Source organism: Palaemon carinicauda, chromosome 27, assembly GCF_036898095.1.
Source record: "Palaemon carinicauda isolate YSFRI2023 chromosome 27, ASM3689809v2, whole genome shotgun sequence".
Lineage (NCBI taxonomy): Eukaryota > Metazoa > Arthropoda > Malacostraca > Decapoda > Palaemonidae > Palaemon > Palaemon carinicauda.
Window position 1 is genome coordinate 24981267 of NC_090751.1, and position 22500 is coordinate 25003766.

A 22500-nucleotide genomic window follows, 5' to 3' on the forward strand; every position below is an offset into this window, starting at 1 on the left:
AGAGAGAGAGAGAGAGAGAGAGAGAGAGAGAGAGAGAGAGAGAGAGAGTGTGTACCTGCAGTACCTCACTGCCACCAATAAGTAAGGACAAAAGAGGGAGGGTCCTGGTATGAGTAGCATTGGTTCTAAAGCCCTTGAGCTACCACACTAACTGAACACTTACAAATAACAAAAACATGATTCTAACAGTTGTGATCTCAAGGCATTTTGGTTAGACTTTCTGGGCTAATTCTGTAAGAGAAGATTTCCCGGAAGAATCATTCTGTGACTAATGGAGGTCACGTATCTAAAAACATATGATACTAGACTTGAGCATCTAATTCTAATCTATAAACCTATGATACTAGACTTGAGCATCTAATTCTAATCTACAAACGTATGATACTAGACTTGAGCATCTAATTCTATTCTATAAACCCATGAACTAGACTTGAGCATCTAATTCTATTCTATAAACCCATAAACTAGACTTGAGCATCTAATTCTATTCTATAAACCCATGAACTAGACTTGAGCATCTAATTCTATTCTATAAACCCATGAACTAGACTTGAGCATCTAATTCTATTCTATAAACCCATGAACTAGACTTGAGCATCTAATTCTATTCTATAAACCCATGAACTAGACTTGAGCATCTAATTCTATTCTATAAACCCATAAACTAGACTTGAGCATCTAATTCTATTCTATAAACCCATGAACTAGACTTGAGCATCTAATTCTATTCTATAAACCCATGAACTAGACTTGAGCATCTAATTCTATTCTATAAACCCATGAACTAGACTTGAGCATCTAATTCTATTCTATAAACCCATGAACTAGACTTGAGCATCTAATTCTATTCTATAAACCCATGAACTAGACTTGAGCATCTAATTCTAATCTATAAACCCATGATACTTGACTTGAGTATCTAATTCTATTCTATAAACCCATGAACTAGACTTGAGCATCTAATTCTATTCTATAAACCCATGAACTAGACTTGAGCATCTAATTCTATTCTATAAACCCATGAACTAGACTTGAGCATCTAATTCTAATCTATAAACCCATGATACTTGACTTGAGTATCTAATTCTATTCTATAAACCCATGAACTAGACTTGAGCATCTAATTCTATTCTATAAACTCATGATACTAGACTTGAGTACCTAATTCTAACTTCTATGATACTAGACTTGAATACTTATTTCTAATCTATAAACCTATGATACTTGACTTGAGCATCTAATTCTAATCTATAAACCTATGATACTTGACTTGAGCATCTAATTCTAATCTATAAACCTATGATACTTGACTTGAGTACCTGATTCTAATCTATAAACCTATGATACTTGACTTGAGTATCTAATTCTAATCTATAAACATGTTACTAGACTTGAGTATCTAATCTATAAACCTATGATACTAGACTTGAGTACCTATTTCAAATCTACAAACCTATGATACTAAACTTCATTATCTATTAAACTGATACTGGACTCCATGTAGCTACAAAACTAATACTGGTCTCCTTGTATCTACAAAACTGATACTGGACTCCATGCATCTACAAAATTGATACTGGACCCCATGAATCTACAAAACTGATAATGGAACTCGTGTCTACAAACCTATGATACTGGACTTCCCGTATCTACAAACCTATGGCTATGAACTACTAATAAAAAACTGAGAAGAGGACTGGGGTTCCTCTCTAAACATTGGACCATGTGCACTTCCCTTCGTGACAGGTTTCTTGTGTGGGTATGCTGGTGGTGGTGGACGGATCTTTGGTTTCCTTGGTATTGGAAGCTTGGCCGGTGGCGGCGGCGGCTGCTGCTGCTGTGTCGGATTGGGCATTGGCTCTGCAGGCATATGCAATTCCCCCGTTGGGATCTGCAGGATGATGTGCCCCTCGGGCGGGCTGACGATCCGCGAAATACGTCGGAGCGTTCCCGTTTCCCCTTCGAATATGGCATCGCAGATCAATTTCCGCACGATGGCGCAGGAATCGGGAGATTTGCTATCGAGGTCCTCTAGTCTCTCGGCCACATACTTCCCGAACATGACATAGGTGCTTTCGCTAGTCTCGTAACTGATATCTAGAGGCCTCCGGGGTAGGACGCCCCCATTGTGTTCAGAGTTGGGGGCCGTAGAGCCTTTTCTTTTCAAGGTCTGTGGACTGAGCTGTGGTTTAAGTGGTGGATTGAGAGGTTGATTAAGTGGTGGATTGAGCGGTTGGTTGAGTGGTGGATTGAGTGGTGGATTGAGTGGTGGATTGAGCGGTTGGTTAAGTGGTGGATTGAGTGGTGGATTGAGCGGTTGGTTGAGCGGTGGATTGAGCGGTTGGTTGATTGGTTGGTTGAGTGGTGGATTGAGCGGTTGGTTGATTGGTTGGTTGAGCGGTTGGTTGAGCGGTGGATCGAGCGGTTGGTTGAGTAATGAAGTGAGAGGTTGACTAAGGAGTAAATCCTCCGCATCCATGGCTGCAACTCCATCATCATAATCTGCTTCTAAGTCCTGTAGATCCATGAAAAGATTGATTTTACATGGTGTTGTTATTGATATTCAAACTGAATAAATCATATATCTGGCTTACATACGACATTATTATCAGTGTTTAGCCAAAATCATGTTTATCACGATAAGCGTGCACATATTTATAACACAGTACAATAACCTCTTTAATTTGTACCATTATCTTTCCTTACAAAATGCTGAAATTATCCAACAATTAGCTGAGAAAATTTCAATACAGTTTTTCCTACATTTCTTTCCCTATATTTCCCGTTTTGCTTAACTGTAACAACAAAATGTTGCATGCTTGACTTTAGTTCGGTTCTGATTTCTACTCTTCAACTCTGTAGATTACCGTAGACGACCATGGGCATGCAATAAATACGTATCTATTACCATTATTATAATTATTATTACTTGCTAAGCTACAAGCCTAGTTGGAAAAGCAAGATGCTATAAGTTCAAGGGCTTCAACAGGGATTATTGCCCAATGAGGAAAGGAAATAAACTAAAAGAGAAGTAACTAACAATTAGAATAAAATACCTTAAGAGCAGTAACAACAGCCTATGAGAACGCGCGGGAAAATCTTGTGCATCGTCATCGTCCCTCAACCCACTCTTACTTTACTTTACTACACCACCTTTAGTAATTAATTCTATTGTGTGCATTCAAATGCATTCAGCTTTTCACATTGCATACTACTCGGTATTTTGTCAAATCTTGACTGAACATCTAAACAACAATGAAAAGAAACAGCTTAATCTTATCAAAAGTCGTTAGTGGGATACCCCAGACACTGGAGTGGGAAAGAGAAAAGCTATAATTATCGTTCAACAGGCATTTGATGTAATGCGAAAAACGGTTTCGGCATCGTGGTGCCGAAAAACGCTTCAAGTAACGTTCTGCCAAGTAAGTAAAATGGAAAAAATTGTCAAATACAAATACAGGAAGTATTTCAGAGAAAGGGAAAGACGCAGTGCATCAGATGTTTTGAAATATATTAAAATATTTTATGAGTTTATTTCTGTAGGCCTATGTGACATTAGTCTAACATTGTAAAATGATTATATTGTTTTTTTTTTTTTACAATCTAGAAAGATTTGGATGTAAAAAAAAAAAAAATAAAATTGTCAGTTAATACATGCACGCGAGGGACTATTTTGCAGTAATTTCTCTTGGGCCAAGCCCAGTAAATGAAAAAATGGAATAGTTAACACACAATCTCTCTCTCTCTCTCTCTCTCTCTCTCTCTCTCTCTCTCTCTCTCTCTCTCTCTCTCTCTCTCTCTCTCTCTCTATATATATATATATATATATATATATATATATATATATATATATATATATATATATATATAATGTGTGTATTAACTAAGCTTAGCATCGTGCTGTTGTCATTTATTGCCCAATGACCAAATTAGGAATTTCCTATGATTAACGGTAGTTGCTCGTTAAAATCAACTGCGGTACAACTAGCTATGTAAATAGAATAACAGAGAGAGAGAGAGAGAGAGAGAGAGAGAGAGAGAGAGAGAGAGAGAGAGAGAGGTGGATGTAAGCTTTATGGGTATGCAGAGATTGTGGAGGGAGAGGGGGTGACAGTAGGTGTGGGGAACTAGGGATATGGTACTATACATACAAACAGGTAAACAAAAATGGCGCGAAGGGAAATGGAGAGAGGGAACAGCGTGAGGTCAAGGGATGAAGAGAGGGAAAAGGACAGAGGGTGGGTTATTTTTCCTCTAAGGTGAGAAGTAAGAAAGGAGAGAGGGAGAGAGACAAATGACACACACAGTGGCAGAGAGAGAGAGAGAGAGAGAGAGAGAGAGAGAGAGAGAGAGAGAGAGAGAGAACATCGAAGAAATGATGAGATAAGTAAGAGACAGAATGACAAGACAGACAAAAATAGTAGTATTATAAGTACCACCCACTACTATCAATTACTTTATATACGTAGTTAATTATAAATACAATTACCTCATTAACTACATACAAGTACATACTTTAATGTAATTAACTATATTTCAATTCATTTACTAGAAACCTGATGCATGTATGTGTGAATAGTAATATTACTACTGTATAAACAAAACAGAAGTAAAAAGATATCTTACATCGTCAGACAATCTCAAGACCATGCGATTTTCCTCGTCATTCTCCGTCTCAGTGTCACACAAGAACATCAGGCTGTCGAAATACCATAGTTTCGGCTGGTACACGAGGTCCGGGGGCAGCCCGGAGTTCTTGGAGGCCATGACTTTCTTCAGTTCCATCTTGAACGTGCACCTAAGGCCGTTGAGTTTCCTCAGCACCGAGGCCTTAGTTGCGTTTGGCTCCACCGTCTGAAGCAGTTGCACCAGCTCTTCGTAACATTGATTCTTCAGCCTTTCATTCGAGTATTCGGGGGAATTCACTTTCCAAAGGCATGGGCAGGATTTGTAGAGTTCTATGAAATCCTTCAGGAATTCTGTCTCCATCTCGAACCAGCCACTTAAGATGTGAGGTAGGATGTCCCGAAAGGTCTGAGTTTAACTGACGAGTAAACTAAGGATAAGGACCGTGGGGAATGGGATGCCTGTTGGCTTGACTTAACTCCGCCCACTTTGCCTCTCTTGATATTAGGTAGGCGATCAGCTGAACAGACAGACAATTACATATATAATAATAATAATAATAATGTTTATTATACAAAAAATATTTATATAAAAGATTTATAAAACAGACTCAGTCCAAGCCTATGTGGAGCAATTAAGAAAAAAAATAAGAATATTGATATAGATATACAAAATGCACACATATATACATAAGTATATATATATATATATATATATATATATATATATATATATATATATATATATATATATATATATATATATATATATATATGATATTCTTGGCCTAAAACAAATGGAAAGGTATATCTATATAATAAAGAGTGGTATATGAAACTAATGGTATATACATTGAAAAATTTTAGATATTAAGCAAAAATTCAGTAAAAGAATTAGTGTTACAAACAGAATATTCTGAACAATGAAACTGATACTTCCATTATGGTTAGGTAGGCAAGTATAAATATTTATTAATAAAGCTTAATACCCAGATAACAGGAGATTTGTATACGATTTCTTAAAAGATCGAACGCTAAGCAATGCCTTGAGATAAGCGGGCAGAGTATTCCAGTGTTTAATACCTTGATATAGTTACGATTGTTCGCACCTATTAATAAGTATGAAAGGAAGAGTTAAGTTTGAATGTCTTGTTCCATATAGATGAACTGATAGTTCCTGAATTATTTTTCGTCTTAAATCTGGAAACCTGTCAGTTACGTCTAGCGTTCAGGCAGTTTCGACTGGCGACTACTTTTCCAAGAGATCTAATAAAATAGACCCAAACTAGCGAACGTTGCTGACGCCATGAGGCGAAGTTCCACAAATCTTTCTCGTTCTATTGGTGCCTATTTTTCCCATGAAGGTGTTCACCAAAAAGTATATAAATTATTGTTTTTGAGTGACTGAAAATTAAAATCAAGATGTGTGATGTTGTAAATTGTTAAATTAGATGGATTTGTTGACAGAAAAATGCAATTAAATGTGATTATACTGTAAATATTGTGATTGTAAAGAATATGTAATTTAACTTTTTAATAAAAAGATAAAAAAAACAATATCTGAATTTTAACAGATTTACACATTACAAAAGAGGTAATGTAAGAGGTAAAACACTTAATCTTCAATGTTTACATCATATGCTGTATAGTACATTTATGATATAATTCATGTGAAAATCTAATCATTTAATTTTAAACATCTAAACTTCATCTTACCAAAACTCTCTCTCTCTCTCTCTCTCTCTCTCTCTCTCTCTCTCTCTCTCTCTCTCTCGATCACATCACCCCAACCCTCCAGCAATTAAAGTGGATAAAATCAAAAGAAAAGTGTATGTACGATGTTTGTGTTTTTGTTTTTAAAAGTTTGAGAAAAGAATATCCCAACTGGCTATACACATTTCCTACAGTTGGTAATTGTAGGAATGCATTAACCAGACAGAATGAAAATCTATATGTATACAGCTATCGAACGGATTTGGGTTCACGCTCAATGGCAATAAGGGGCCCAGCTTGCTGGAATAAACTACCTCTGGAAATAAGAAAATGTACAAATGTTAGTACTGATTTATTCAAAAAGAAACTTAAGCAATATTTTTTAAATTTTACTTGAATGTATATATATCCTAAATTTTTACAATCCAATTATTGTGAATTTTATGTAAATAATTTATATTGTTATGTAACAGAATAACCATTTTATAATGGAATAAAGGTTTTTGACTTTTGACTTTGACTTTGACTTTGACTCTCTGTACACCATGCTATTAAGCAAATCATTTTTCTTCCAGAAGCATAGTTTTTATTTTTAATAATCATGTTCACGGGCAGATTCTGAAAAAAAAAATGTTCTTACTTCTGCAAAGAAATATACATCTAAGTTAGCAAATCCTCCGCTCTCAACTTTAATTCAGATGTTAACAAGGTTAGCATTACGGTACGGTACGTTACGTATTTAGTCTAAAGGACGGTACAGTAATCTTGCCAAAATACAAAATGGTACGATTCAAATGGCCAAATTCCATACCATACCGCACCTTAGGCATATCACTAAGCAATTACTATTTCATATTTAGCCGCTTCGGTGTCTGCACAAGCAAATTGGATCTCTAAGGTACTTGGCATTTCAATATGTAACATGTATATGTGTATATGTATGTTTGGAATTACATAATGGATATGTCTGTGTGTAATTTTTAAGGTGTCACATTACAAACATTTACAACATCAACCATATAAATATAATCGTCTATGGTTCTCTCAGTTACTCCACTTCTGTCCAGTATTGATAATGTTGTTGGGCTAAGCAGTCAGTTTTTATTATAATTATTTGCTAAGCTACAACCGCAGTTGGAAAAGCAGGATGCTATAAGCCCAGGGGCCCCAACAGGGAAAATAGCCCAGTGAGGAAAGGAAACAAGGAAATAAGAGAAGTATCTAACAATTAGAATAAAATACTTTAGGAACAGTAAGAACATTAAAATAAATATTTCATATATCAACTATAAGAACTTAAGAAAAAAAAAAAGAGGAAGAGAAATCAGATAGAATAGTTTGCCCGAGGTGCCCTTAAGCAAGGAGAGAGAATCCCAGTTTGTGCTTGAGTTTTTCAGTCGGGACAAAATCCATTGCCAAACAAAACATAATAATAATAATAATAATAATAATAATAATGTTTATTGGACAAAAACATATATACATACAAAATATTTACAAAAAAAGATTCGGTCCAAGCCCATGTGGAGCAGAGCTCTTCGGGCAATAATACAATAAAATAATATCATCAATTAAAAAAAATTTATAAAAAGTAAACATTGATATCGATAAACTAAATGTACTCATATATATACATAAGAATATACATATGCATACACATACAAATACATATACACACATATGTACATATACATACACATGTACACATAGACACATATAAATGAGATTTTTAGCCTAAAAATAAATGGAAATGTACAGTATATTCGTATAATAAAGTATGATAAAGAAGGGCGGAATAATAAATAGTACAAATTTTGAATTTAAACATTGATATGGTAGAAATGCTAGACTTACAAATGTATACAAGCAATAAAGAATATAAGAATTAAGAACATTATTGCATTAATGGTTAGTTCATGAAGAAATGTCTACTAATAAAACTTAGTACACAGATAATAACATATTAGTATATGATTTTTTAAAAGATCGAATGCTAAGCAATGCCTTAAGATAAGCAGGCAGAGTATTCCATTGTTTAACTCCCTGATAGAGATAAAACTGTTCACATTTCTTTACACGTACGAAGGGAAGAGTTAAGTTAGAGTCTCTTGTTCCATATTGGTGTGCTGATTGTACCTGAATTATTTTTTGTCTAATGGATGGATATTTATGCAGCGAAAGGGTTTGAAACATCAAATTCATTAAGGAGAGCTATTCGTGAGAATGGTATAGGAAACAACACAACACATATACCATATGATTACAAGTTAAGTAAAATAATAAAGATAGAACTAGGAACATATGAAATCATATTGAATTTGCTTTCATACATTATGTTTTGGGCTTCCTCTGCTATCACACAGCTCTAACAAGTAGTTATTTCCCCACCCGGCATCCTCCCCCTGCCCGGTTCCCTCCCCCACCCGGCATTCTCCCCCTACCCGGTCCTTTTCCCCCTAACAACCAAACTCCTCCACACTGGAAGTTCTGGAATCTATAGATATTGGGAGGGGGGGGGGGGGGCGGGCGGGCGGGCGGGTGACAGTACACAGGCCCGTTGTATTTGACTGTACATCTCAACCTACTTAATAATAATAATAATAATAATAATAATGTTTATTGGACAAAAAATATTTACATTCAAAGATTTACAAAAAGAAAAGACTCAGTCCAAGCCCATGTGGAGCAGAGCTCTTCGGGCAATAATACAGCAAAATAATATCATCAATTAAGTAAAAATAAAAAATAAAGTAAATATGGATATAGATATACAAAATGTACTCATACATATACATAATCATATGTATACAAATAGATACATTTAAATGAGAATCTTAGCCTAAAAACAAATGGAAATGCATATTTATATGAAAAGGAAAGATGGTATATGAAAGCTAATGGTATATACATTGAAAAAATTGTAGATATTAAGCAAAAAACTCAGTAAAAGAACTAGTTTTACAAATAAAAAAATATTCTAAACAATGAAACATACTTGCGTTGTGGTTAGGTAGGCAAGTATAAATATTTATTAATAAAGCTTAATACCCAGATAACAGGAGATTTGTATATGATTTCTTAAAAGACCGAACGCTAAGCAGTGCCTTTAGATAAGCGGGCAGAGTATTCCAAAGTTTAATACCTTGGTATAGATACGATTGCTCGTATCTATTAATACGTATGAAAGGAAGATTTAAGTTTGAATTTCTTGTTCCGTATGGATGAACTGATTGTTCCTGAATTATTTTTCGTCTTAAATCTGGAAATTTGTTCAAAATAAGTGTTTGGAACATCATATTCATTAAGGAGAGCTTATAAGTGTCTTCCAGCTTCAATATTGAGAGAGACCGGAAAAGTGGCGATGTATGAGCTAAGTAATCACTGGAGCTTATGATTCTTACCAGTCTTTTTTGAATTACAATTAATGGTTGCAAGACATTTCTACTACTACTCCCCCACGCCGTATTGCAGTAATTTAGGTGAGGAGATACTAACGAGTGATACAATTGTTTTATAATATATAAGGGGAAATACTCTTTTAATCTATATATGATACCCATTACTTTGGCAATTTTATTAACTGTCATATTTATATGCTCACAGAAAGTTAGTTTATCAAGAATTATCCCTAAAAATTTACCACTGGACTTAATAATAATAATAATAATAATAATAATAATGTTTATTGGACAAAAAACATATATACATACAAAATATTTACAAAAATAGATTCGGTCCAAGCCCATGTGGAGCAGAGCTCTTCGGGCAATAATACAATAAAATAATATCATCAATTAAAAAATTTTATAAAAAGTAAATATTGATATCGATAAACTAAATGTACTCATATATATACATAAGAATATACATATGCATACACATACAAATGCATATACACACACATGTACATATACATACACATGTACACATAGACACATATAAATGAGATTTTTAGCCTAAAAATAAATGGAAATGTACAGTATATTCGTATAATAAAGTATGATAAAGAAGGGCGGAATAATAAATAGTACAAATTTTGAATTTAAACATTGATATGGTAGAAATGCTAGACTTACAAATGTATACAAGCAATAAAGAATATAAGAATTAAGAACATTATTGCATTAATGGTTAGTTCATGAAGAAATGTCTACTAATAAAACTTAGTACACAGATAATAACATATTAGTATATGATTTTTTAAAAGATCGAATGCTAAGCAATGCCTTAAGATAAGCAGGCAGAGTATTCCATTGTTTAACTCCCTGATAGAGATAAAACTGTTCACATTTCTTTACACGTACGAAGGGAAGAGTTAAGTTAGAGTCTCTTGTTCCATATTGGTGTGCTGATTGTACCTGAATTATTTTTTGTCTAATGGATGGATATTTATGCAGCGAAAGGGTTTGAAACATCAAATTCATTAAGGAGAGTTTGTAGGTATCCTCCAACTTCAGAATCGAGAGAGACCGGAATAGAGGTGATGTATGAGCTAAATAATCACTCGAAGTTATTATTCTCACCAGTTTTTTTTGCATAATGATTAGCGGTTGCAGGACGTTTCTACTGCAACTCCCCCACGCTGTAATGCAGTAATTTAGATGAGGAGATACTAAAGAGTGGTAGAGTTGTTTTAATATATATAGCGGGAAATAATCCTTCAGCCTATATATGATACCTATAACTTTGGAAATTTTATTGACTATCATATCCACATGCTTACTGAAGGTTAATTTATTGTCAAACATTACTCCTAAAAATTTTCCACTGGATTTCTGGTCAAGATTGTGATTTCCTATTGCAACTCTTATGTTACCGGGAACTTTGCGCAAAGAAAATATTATGAAATATGTTTTTCTCTCATTTAGGGTCAATTTATTCGATAGTAACCAATTTTTAACATTATTTAAGTTAGCAGTTAAAGAATTACAAAGAGAATAAATATTTTTATGACAAAGATGGAGCGTGGTGTCATCGGCAAAAAGTATGGAGTTTAATCTGCCAACTGAACGAGGCAAATCATTAATATAGATGAGGAAAAATAACGGTCCTAAGACTGATCCCTGGGGGACACCTATTTTGACATCCATAGTCTCTGAAAGATGACCATCGAGCGTGACAAATTGTTTTCGATTTGTCAGGTAGGATTGGAGTAAGAGTAGTGCATTGCCTCGTATACCATAATGTTCCAGCTTTTGAAGTAGTATATCATGAGACACAGTATCAAAGGCTTTGCTCAAATCCAAAAAAACCGCACCAAGGTATTCATTTTTATTCATTGCATTATAGATATTTTCAAGGAGGTCATGAACGGCATCACTAGTACTTACGCCTCGTAAGAAACCATACTGACACGTAGAGAAAATGTTACAACTATTGAAGAAAGAGTAAAGTCGACTATACAATAGTTTTTCAAATATTTTATTCAACAAAGGAAGGCAGCTAATTGGTCTATAGTTATTAACATCTGATATATCACCGGATTTGTGTAACACAGTCACACATGCAATTTTCAAAATGTCAGGATAAATACCAGCATCTAAACAACGGTTGAATAGCATAGATATAGGAAAGGCAAGTAGGTTAGCATTGTTCTTATATAATCTTGTAGGAGGAGAATGAATATTTGCTTTTTTGTTTTTCAGTTTTTTTATAATGTTCATCACTTCAAATGGAGATGAAGGGGTAAAAAAAATAGACTGCTGATTTGAGGGAGGCAAATAGGTACGGAAATCTAAGTTAATATTTTGAGGTAAAGCATCCCTTAGAGTAACGCCTATTGTAGAGAAATGAAGATTAAAAGCATTTGCAATTTGTTTAGTGTCAGTAATGGTTTCCCCGTTTCGAATCAGTTTTCTGAGTGAGCTACTCTTTTTTCTGCCCGGCCTTAGTGACGAGTTGATTAAGTCCCAAGATTTTTTGGCATCTCTACGGAGTTGGTCAAAAGTACTCTCAAAATAGTTTTTCTTTGCCTTGCGTATTAATGTACATAACAGATTACAATAGTTATTGTACTGTTGGCTACTATAATTACCCAATTTCATTCTTCGGTACAGATTATGTTTAATATTAATTGATTTAAGAAGTCCTTTGGAAAGCCACCTATTCATCAATCTTTTAACACTAACAAATTTTGTTTTCAGGGGAAAACACTCATTGAAGAAACTGTCAATTTTGTCACTGAAAGAGGTCACACCTACGTGAGGATTTAAGGAGGCGTGACCATATTCCGCTGACCAGTCTCTACCCCGGAGTAGTTCTGTAAATTTTCTATCATTAATTTGGCTCATGTCTCTAAATTGAATTCTCATTTTGTCATTCATGCTGCTTAGTGCAGGCAATAAAAGGCTACAGAAAATTGGGAAATGATCAGTGATATCAGCTAAAAATATCCCAGAGTTACTAACGAGGTTATTATTGGCCCAAATGTGATCGATACAGGAAAGAGAGTCATTTGACCCGATTCTGGTAGGCCTAGTTATTGATGGTCGGTATTCGAAAGACCGCATTGTGTTGATCAGTCTCCGTGTGGTCTCGCTTTCCCCTTCCCTCATTAGGCAGATGTTAAAATCCCCTGTGACAACAGTATTCCCAGAAGAGATACCTGGACTTGTTAGTACCGCCTCTAGCGAGTTGAAAAACATATTTTCGTCACCTCCTGGACGCCTGTATATACCTAAGATAATAGCAGAATGAGAGGAATTGGGAACAGAAACTGTTGCCCCGGCACTTTCAAAATTATCTGTAGATATGCTTAACTCATCGAGAGGTTTAAACAAAAGTGAATCTTTAACAAAAATGCTCACACCACCGCCCCTCCGGCCCTCACGATAATTATGAAAAGCATTATACCCTGGAAGTGAATTCATGCAATGTGTTTCTTGCTTAGCCCAAGTTTCAGTTAGCACTATAATGTCAAATTCATGATTGCAATTTTTCAAATAACCAATAAATTCGTCGTGATTTTTCTTAAAACTTCTAATGTTAAGGCTTATTAGTGAAAGGCATTGCCGCATATGATCAGGGAGAGAATCATTAAAAGTATCAATGGTATAATATTTACAGGAAAATAGATCGGCTGCATTCACAAAATCTACAAAGTTCTCATCAGGATCAGCATGATTGACAGGATTAGCATTCATAAAATTAACAAATTTTATAAATGGGAAATATTAAATAATATGAACAGATAATTAGAAGGGAATTAAAATTAAACTTTAGGCTTATAATAATGAAATATTTACGACTGTATAAAAAGAAAATCGTTATGAAAGACGGAGAAAGAAAAAAAAATAAGTAAAAAGTGCAATTGTGAAAGGATACAAAAAATAAATTTATAATAATGGTGATGAATCCAGAGTGTGATTTCCTATAGCAACCCTTATGTTATCCGGAACTCTACGTAGGGAAAAGATTTTTACATGAGTTAAATCAGCAGTTAGTGTATCACAGAGGGAGTAGATATTTTTATGTCTAAAATGAAGCGTAGTGTCATCGGCAAAGAGTATGGAGCTTAACCTACCTACTGATCAAGGTAGATCATTGATATAGGCGAGGAAAAATAACGGGCCTAGGACTGATCCCTGGGGAACACCTATTTTGACATCCATAACCTCTGAGAGATGGCCATCGAGGGTATGAAGTACGGATTTACTGATACATCCTTTGCCTTCTCTGGGGGTGTTCCCATGGCCTGTCTTGAACAGCTTTAAAGGTTTAAAGGCTACTCGTGAGTGGCAGAGCAAGGGACAGTATTGTCCTAGCAAGCAGACTGACCACACACACACACACATTTATATATATATATATATATATATATATATATATATATATATATATATATATATATATATATATACTGTATAATCAGCGCCCATGTTCCATTTCCACCCAAGTAAGGACCATGGAGGGTTAGGCAATGGCTACAGATGACTCAGCAGGTATACGCTCCCCAAACCCTTACCTCACAACGATAGTGAGGTTGGACACACTTTTTTTTTCTTTTCATTAAAAAGTTAAATTACATATTCTTTACAATCACAATATTTACAGTATAATCACATTTAATTGCATTTTTCTATAAACAAATCCATCTAATTTAACAATTTACAACATTACACATATTGATTTTAATTTCTAGTCACTCAAAAACAATAATTTATATACTTTTTGGTGAACATTTTATTCATTCTTTCTTTATAGATATTTTTCAGAAGCCACCGATCATATTGAAATTTACTCTTAAGAAAGGCATCTGTTTCCTCTTTCGTATATCGTTTCTTCTGACCGACCCAAACAGCACATAAATAACCAACTATCAATACAGTGGCGCTAATATAATCCTTTTTCGTACACACTAAAAATCTCATTTATATGTGTATATGTGTATGTATATGTACATGTGTGTATATGTATGTGGATATGTATGCATATGTATATACTTGTGTATATGTATGTGTACATTAAGTTTATCTATATCAATATTTACTTTTTATAAAAATCTTTTTTAATTGATGATATTATTTTATTTGTATTATTGCCCGAAGAGCTCTGCTCCACATGGGCTTGGACAGAGTCTTTTTTGTAAATATTTTGTATGTAAATATGTTTTTGTCCAATAAACATTATTATTATTATTATTATTATTATTATTATTATTATTATTATTAATGCAGTGGCGCTATTAAATTATAATCCTTTTTCGTACACACTAACAAATTATCGAGTCTGATCGCGACTCAAAACCCCAGTCTGGCGAGCACCAAGGCCATGGGCCTTGGCGAGCACAAGGCAGGGACGCTTCCAACGGGCCACCACAACCCTTATTAATCATAAAAAGAGTAGTGACGACCTATTCGGAGTTTTTTTTTTTATCTTTTTATTATTAAATTTTATAAAAGGATCAATACAATGACTTCATATATACAATATAAAATAATAATAAATTACATCCTTTACAAATAACAAAGTATGTAAGCCTTATATCCTACAGAGTAACTTATATTTCTTTTTATTCTTTATTTTACAATAGCATTAAGTACATAATCTTTGGTAAAGAGCTTGTCTAATTTATTCACATAAACTTTACTCAATATAAACTTGGTTTTTGACATTTTATTCACTATATAAGTTATTAGGTTTGGGTCGTCTGCCAAAAGACCCAAAGATCGACCCAACCACACTCCTGCTACAAAATCTGATAATAACACCATTGCAGTGTTTTCGTCTTTATTCGGAGTTAAGAGCAAAATAAGACTGCTTGGCGTAGCGAAGGAATACTCTCTAATGAGTGCCCCTCTAGTTTCACAAATGTATACATTGTGCACCTGGGTGGACCAGGTTGACCTTAGTCAAGATTAACTGGATGAGAAGAATATCTGGGAGCCACCAGTACCTGCGTCACTTGGAAAAGTTGGAAACTAAACTTCAACTTTTATAATTATTGCTTAGCATATCCTGTAAGACGAGCATTCCTCTGAAGAAGCAGGAGGGCGAAGCACGTTAGGAAATATAAGTGCGTTTCGAAAACCTGCCCTTCTCATTTTTTTCACCACACTTAATATCATACTGTCATAATGTCAGAACAATAACGGAAACAATGATGATGATGATAATAATAAAGATATTATCCAGAGTAAAAAATCATATATTAATTTTCTTTAATTCTAAGCTATTCAAAATGACCCTAAATGAGAGAAAAACATATTTCATAATATTTTCTTTGCGCAAAGTTCCCGGTAACATAAGAGTTGCAATAGGAAATGACACTCTTGACCAGAAATCCAGTGGAAAATTTTTAGGAGTAATGTTTGACAATAAATTAACCTTCAGTAAGCATGTGGATATGATAGTCAATAAAATTTCCAAAGTTATAGGTATCATATATAGGCTGAAGGATTATTTCCCGCTATATATATTAAAACAACTCTACCACTCTTTAGTATCTCCTCATCTAAATTACTGCATTACAGCGTGGGGGAGTTGCAGTAGAAACGTCCTGCAACCGCTAATCATTATGCAAAAAAAAAACTGGTGAGAATAATAACTTCGAGTGATTATTTAGCTCATACATCACCTCTATTCCGGTCTCTCTCGATTCTGAAGTTGGAGGATACCTACAAACTCTCCTTAATGAATTTGATGTTTCAAACCCTTTCGCTGCATAAATATCCATCCATTAGACAAAAAATAATTCAGGTACAATCAGCACACCAATATGGAACAAGAGACTCTAACTTAACTCTTCCCTTCGTACGTGTAAAGAAATGTGAAGAGTTTTATCTCTATCAGGGAGTTAAACAATGGAATACTCTGCCTGCTTATCTTAAGGCATTGCTTAGCATTCGATCTTTTAAAAAATCATATACTAATATGTTATTATCTGTGTACTAAGTTTTATTAGTAGACATTTCTTCATGAACTAACCATTAATGCAATAATGTTCTTAATTCTTATATTCTTTATTGCTTGTATACATTTGTAAGTCTAGCATTTCTACCATATCAATGTTTAAATTCAAAATTTGTACTATTTATTATTCCGCCCTTCTTTATCATACTTTATTATACGAATATACTGTACATTTCCATTTATTTTTAGGCTAAAAATCTCATTTATATGTGTCTATGTGTACATGTGTATGTATATGTACATGTGTGTGTATATGTATTTGTATGTGTATGCATATGTATATTCTTATGTATATATATGAGTACATTTAGTTTATCGATATCAATATTTACTTTTTATAAATTTTTTTAATTGATGATATTATTTTATTGTATTATTGCCCGAAGAGCTCTGCTCCACATGGGCTTGGACCGAATCTTTTTTGTAAATATTTTGTATGTATATATGTTTTTGTCCAATAAACATTATTATTATTATTATTATTATTATTATTAAAATGTTTAAAGCTAAACTGGAAGGGGAGAGAGAGAGAGAGAGAGAGAGAGAGAGAGAGAGAGAGAGAGAGAGAGAGAGAGAGAGAGAGAGAGAGAGAGAATTTTTGTCAAAATTTAAAAACTACACAATTATAAATAAAAACGAAAATTCTCCAAGCACATATCACTGAATGCGTACCTGGTACACACACATTCACCTCATGGGGACAATAATAAACCCACCAACACCATCTCTTACACCAAACAGCTCTTTGGTAAGATTCGTCTTCCCAAGTTCTTCAGTCAGATTTTGATGCCTTACATATGTTTTTGAACGGTTGAACCTATAATTTACCGTGAGACAAAATCCACAGTGGTAACATGTAACGTGATCGCCAAGCACTCACATGGCAGTAAACAGTTTAAGCTGTTTACTGGAAAGGCCACCTAGCCACAGCTGTGATTGGACACCACAGTGTGGGATTGGGCTTGCCCGGCTGACGTTCTTGTGAGTATCTATTCTGATGAAACTGAAACCAGACACCTTTCCTCTCGTTATTACAACAGTAGCCGCTTATTGACTAACATTGGCTAAAAGATAAATAATTTATCTTACCTATATATAATCAACATTGGAAAAATGTGCTGAAGAGATGACAGCCTGAAGCCACTTTTTTTTAGTCTCGCTGTCTCTGGGAATTCTGAAGTAACTTATTCCCTATGTACTGTTTTTTTTTTTTTAGTTATTACAACCATAAACTGTACAGTTGTCAAGCATTGCGCAAGTTTTGATAATTTTCTAATGACAGAAATCTGCCAACGAGTCCGACTCTTGACAAGGGACTCGGCGTTGGCGAGCAGGGATGTCACTAGGCCGTCGGCTCTGGTGACGTCACATTTCCCGCCAAATCACGATATTTGGAGAGTTTTATTCTCTCTCTCTCTCTCTCTCTCTCTCTCTCTCTCTCTCTCTCTCTCTCTCTCTCTCTCTCTCTCTCTCTCTCTCTCTCAAGTATGGGTGTGCAAGAGTCGAGACTACGTGCTCGGCCAATCAAATTGTTTTACTAACTTTGAAAATGGGACCACAATCAAGACTTAGCAAGAGCTCCGGCCAGTTTATCAGTCATCGTTCAGGAGAAATTCGGTATTATACGCTGAGTATTGAGTGCAAATACTTAAAAGTAAGTTTTGATTAAATGGTCAGGTTCTGTAAACCAGTTTATTTTTAAATAACAGAGCAAATTTATAGCTTTATTTCCAAAGTACTGAATATTTATAGGTAAGTTATAATGAAATACAAAGGTTGTGTAAACCAGTTTATTTAAGGGTAATTGAGCAAATGTATGGCTTTATTCCCATATAAGTAGGTAAAAAAATAACTGCATTATCTTGCACATCCGATATAAAACAAAATTTATCTTGTATTACTTGACTTATCTTAAAACAATAAGATAAAAAATACAAAATCTATATTGACTAAATTCAATTCTATCATTGAAGCGAGCTAAGCCTTAAAAATTAGTATCTAAACGGGTTTAGATATTTTATGTACATGTAGAGAAGGGAAGTGTAGGTCCAGAAAGCAACTGTGAATGCGTCAAGCCTACGACACTATAATAAAGAAAAGAAAAGAACAACAATGTTCCTGAGCAAATGGTGAGTGGCGCAGAGAGAGAGAGAGAGAGAGAGAGAGAGAGAGAGAGAGAGAGAGAGAGAGAGAGAGAGAGAGAGAGAGAGAGAGTACCTGCAGTACCTCACTGGCACCAATAAGGACAAAAGAGGGAGGGTCCTGGTATGAGTAGCATTGGTTCTAAAGCCCTTGAGCTACCACACTAACTGAACACTTACAAACAACTAAAACATGATTCTAACAGTTGTGATCTCAAGGCATTTTGGTTAGACTTTCTGGGCTAATTCTGTAAAGGAAGATTTCCCGGAAGAATCATTCTGTGACTAATGGAGTTCACGTATCTAAAAACATATGATACTTGATTTGAGTATCTAATTCTAATCTATGAACCTATGATACTAGACTTAGAGTATCTAATTCTAATCTACAAACCTATGATACTAGAATTTAGTATCTAATTCTAATCTACAAACCTATGATACTAGACTTGAGTACTTACTTCTAATCTATAAACCTATGATATTAGATTTGAATATCTAATTCTAATCTACAAACCTATGATACTAGAATTTAGTATCTAATTCTAATCTACAAACCTATGATACTAGACTTGAGTACTTACTTCTAATCTATAAACCTATGATATTAGATTTGAATATCTAATTCTAATCTACAAACCTATGATACTAGAATTTAGTATCTAATTCTAATCTACAAACCTATGATACTAGACTTGAGTACTTACTTCTAATCTATAAACCTATGATATTAGATTTGAATATCTAATTCTAATCTACAAACCTATGATACTAGAATTTAGTATCTAATTCTAATCTACAAACCTATGATACTAGACTTGAGTACTTACTTCTAATCTATAAACCTATGATATTAGATTTGAATATCTAATTCTAATCTACAAACCTATGATACTAGAATTTAGTATCTAATTCTAATCTACAAACCTATGATACTAGACTTGAGTACTTACTTCTAATCTATAAACCTATGATATTAGATTTGAATATCTAATTCTAATCTACAAACCTATGATACTAGAATTTAGTATCTAATTCTAATCTACAAACCTATGATACTAGACTTGAGTACTTACTTCTAATCTATAAACCTATGATATTAGATTTGAATATCTAATTCTAATCTACAAACCTATGATACTAGAATTTAGTATCTAATTCTAATCTACAAACCTATGATACTAGACTTGAGTACTTACTTCTAATCTATAAACCTATGATATTAGATTTGAATATCTAATTCTAATCTACAAACCTATGATACTAGAATTTAGTATCTAATTCTAATCTACAAACCTATGATACTAGACTTGAGTACTTACTTCTAATCTATAAACCTATGATATTAGATTTGAATATCTAATTCTAATCTACAAACCTATGATACTAGAATTTAGTATCTAATTCTAATCTACAAACCTATGATACTAAACTTGTTTACCTAATTTAAAACCTATGATACTAGACTTGAGTATCTATTCTATAAACCTATGATGGTTAACTTGTTTACCTAATCTATAAACCTATAAAACTAGACTTGTTTATCTAATTCTAATCAACAAACCTATGATGTTAGACGAGTACTTAATTCTAACCAACAAAACTATGTTACTAGAAATTAGTATCTAATTCTAACCTACAAATCTAAGATACAAAACTTGAGTATCTAATTCCAATCTACAAACCTATGATACTAGACGAGTATCTAATTCCAATCTACAAACCTATGATACTAGACGAGTAACTAATTCTAATCAACAAAACTGTTACTAAACTTGAGTATCTAATTCTAATCAACAAAACTATAATACTAGACGAGTATCTAATTCTAATCTAGATACCTATGAGACTAGACTTGCGTATCTAATTCTAATCTACAAACCTATGATACTGGACTAGATGTATCTAGAAAACTGATACTGGACTAGATGTATCTACAAAACTGATACTGGACTCCCCTTATCTACTAAAATGATACTGGACTCCCTATCTACAAAACTGATACTGCACTCCCGTATCTACAAAACTGATACTGCACTCCCGTATCTACAAAACTGATACTGGACTCCCCTTATCTACTAAAATGATACTGGACTCCCTATCTACAAAACTGATACTGGACTCCCGTATCTACAAAACTGATACTGCACTCCCGTATCTACAAAACTGATACTGGACTCCCCTTATCTACTAAAACGATACTGGACTCCCTATCTACAAAACTGATACTGGACTCCCTATCTACAAAACTGATACTGGACTCCCGTATCTACTAAAATAATACTGGACTCCCCTTATCTACTAAAATGATACTGGACTCACTATCTACAAAACTGATACTGCACTCCCGTACCTACAAAACTGATACTGGACTCCCTGTATTTACAAAACTTTTAACTCCCTATATCTACAATACTGATAACCTACAAATCTAATACTGGACTCCGGATATCTACAAAACTGATACTGGATTTCAAGTATCTACAAAACTAATAATGGACTTCATATATCTACAACCCTATGATAATTGACTCCCAGTGTTTACAACTCTATGATAATGGACTCCCAGTATCTACAAACCAATGATAATGGACTCCACGTGTCTACAAAACTCTGAGAAGAGTACTGGGCTTCCTCTCAAAACACTGGACCAGGTGCACCTTGCTTGGGAGTAAGTTTCTTGCAGGATTTGCTGGTGGAAGCTTGGCCGGCTACAGCGGATTTTACACTACCTTTCCAGGCAGTTGCACTTGTGACATAGGGAATTGTATGATGGCGTGCCCGTCAACCGGGCTGACGATCTGCGCAAGAAGTCCCAAAGTTCCCGATTCCCCTTCGTATATGGCATCGCAGATCAACTTCCGCACGATGGAGCAGATTTCGGGGGATTTGTTCTCAAGGTAATCTAGTCTCTTGGCCACGTACTTCCCGAGGAAGGCGTAGCTGCTTTTGCTAGTCCCGTGCCTGATCTCCACAGGCCTCTGGGGCAGAACATCCCCGTTTTTTTCGGAGTTGGGGGGCCGTAGAGTGTTTTCTTTTCAAAGGTGGTGGATTGAGCGGTTTGTTGAGTGATGGATTGAATTGTTGGCTGAGCGGTTGGTTGAACAGTGGATTGGGCGGTTTGTTGAGTGATGGATTGACTGGTTGGTTGAGCCGTGAATTGACTGATTGGTTGAGGGGTGGATAGAGCGGTTGGTTGAGGGGTGGATAGAGCGGTTGGTTGAGGGGTGGATTGAGTGGTTGACCGAGCGGTGGATTGAACGGTTCACTGAGCACTGTCTCCGCTTCATTGGCATCATTTCCATCCCCTTCCTCGACTGCATTTCCATCCCCTTCCTCGAATGCATTTCCAACACCTTCCTCGACTGCATTTCCATCACCATCCTCAGCTTCTGCTTCCTTGAATTCATCTTCCTGTAGATCCAAGAAAAGATTGATTTCAGCTGGTGCTGTTATTAAGATAATATTCAAACTGATTAAACCACATCTAGCTTAAACACACCATTATCATCAGTGTTTAATCAATATCATTATGTCTATCACTATAGGCATGCACATTTTATAACACACAGTGCAATAACTTCTTTAATATGTATCATTATCTGTATTCT

General features: G+C 34.6%; 1 protein-coding gene across 1 annotated transcript in view; it reads right to left on the bottom strand.

Annotated features, from left to right (window-relative positions):
• Positions 1–760: 760 nt before the first annotated feature.
• LOC137620848 (bromodomain-containing protein 4-like) overlaps positions 761–22500 on the bottom strand; it is a 24807-nt gene continuing 3067 nt past the window's right edge. The window contains exons 2-4 of the mRNA XM_068351296.1: positions 21854–22303; positions 4627–5034; positions 761–2515 (exon numbers count right to left, since the gene is read on the bottom strand). Coding sequence (XP_068207397.1) covers positions 1664–2515; positions 4627–5034; positions 21854–22303 — 1710 coding nt within the window. The 3' untranslated portion in view covers positions 761–1663. The remainder of the gene's footprint in view (positions 2516–4626; positions 5035–21853; positions 22304–22500) is intronic.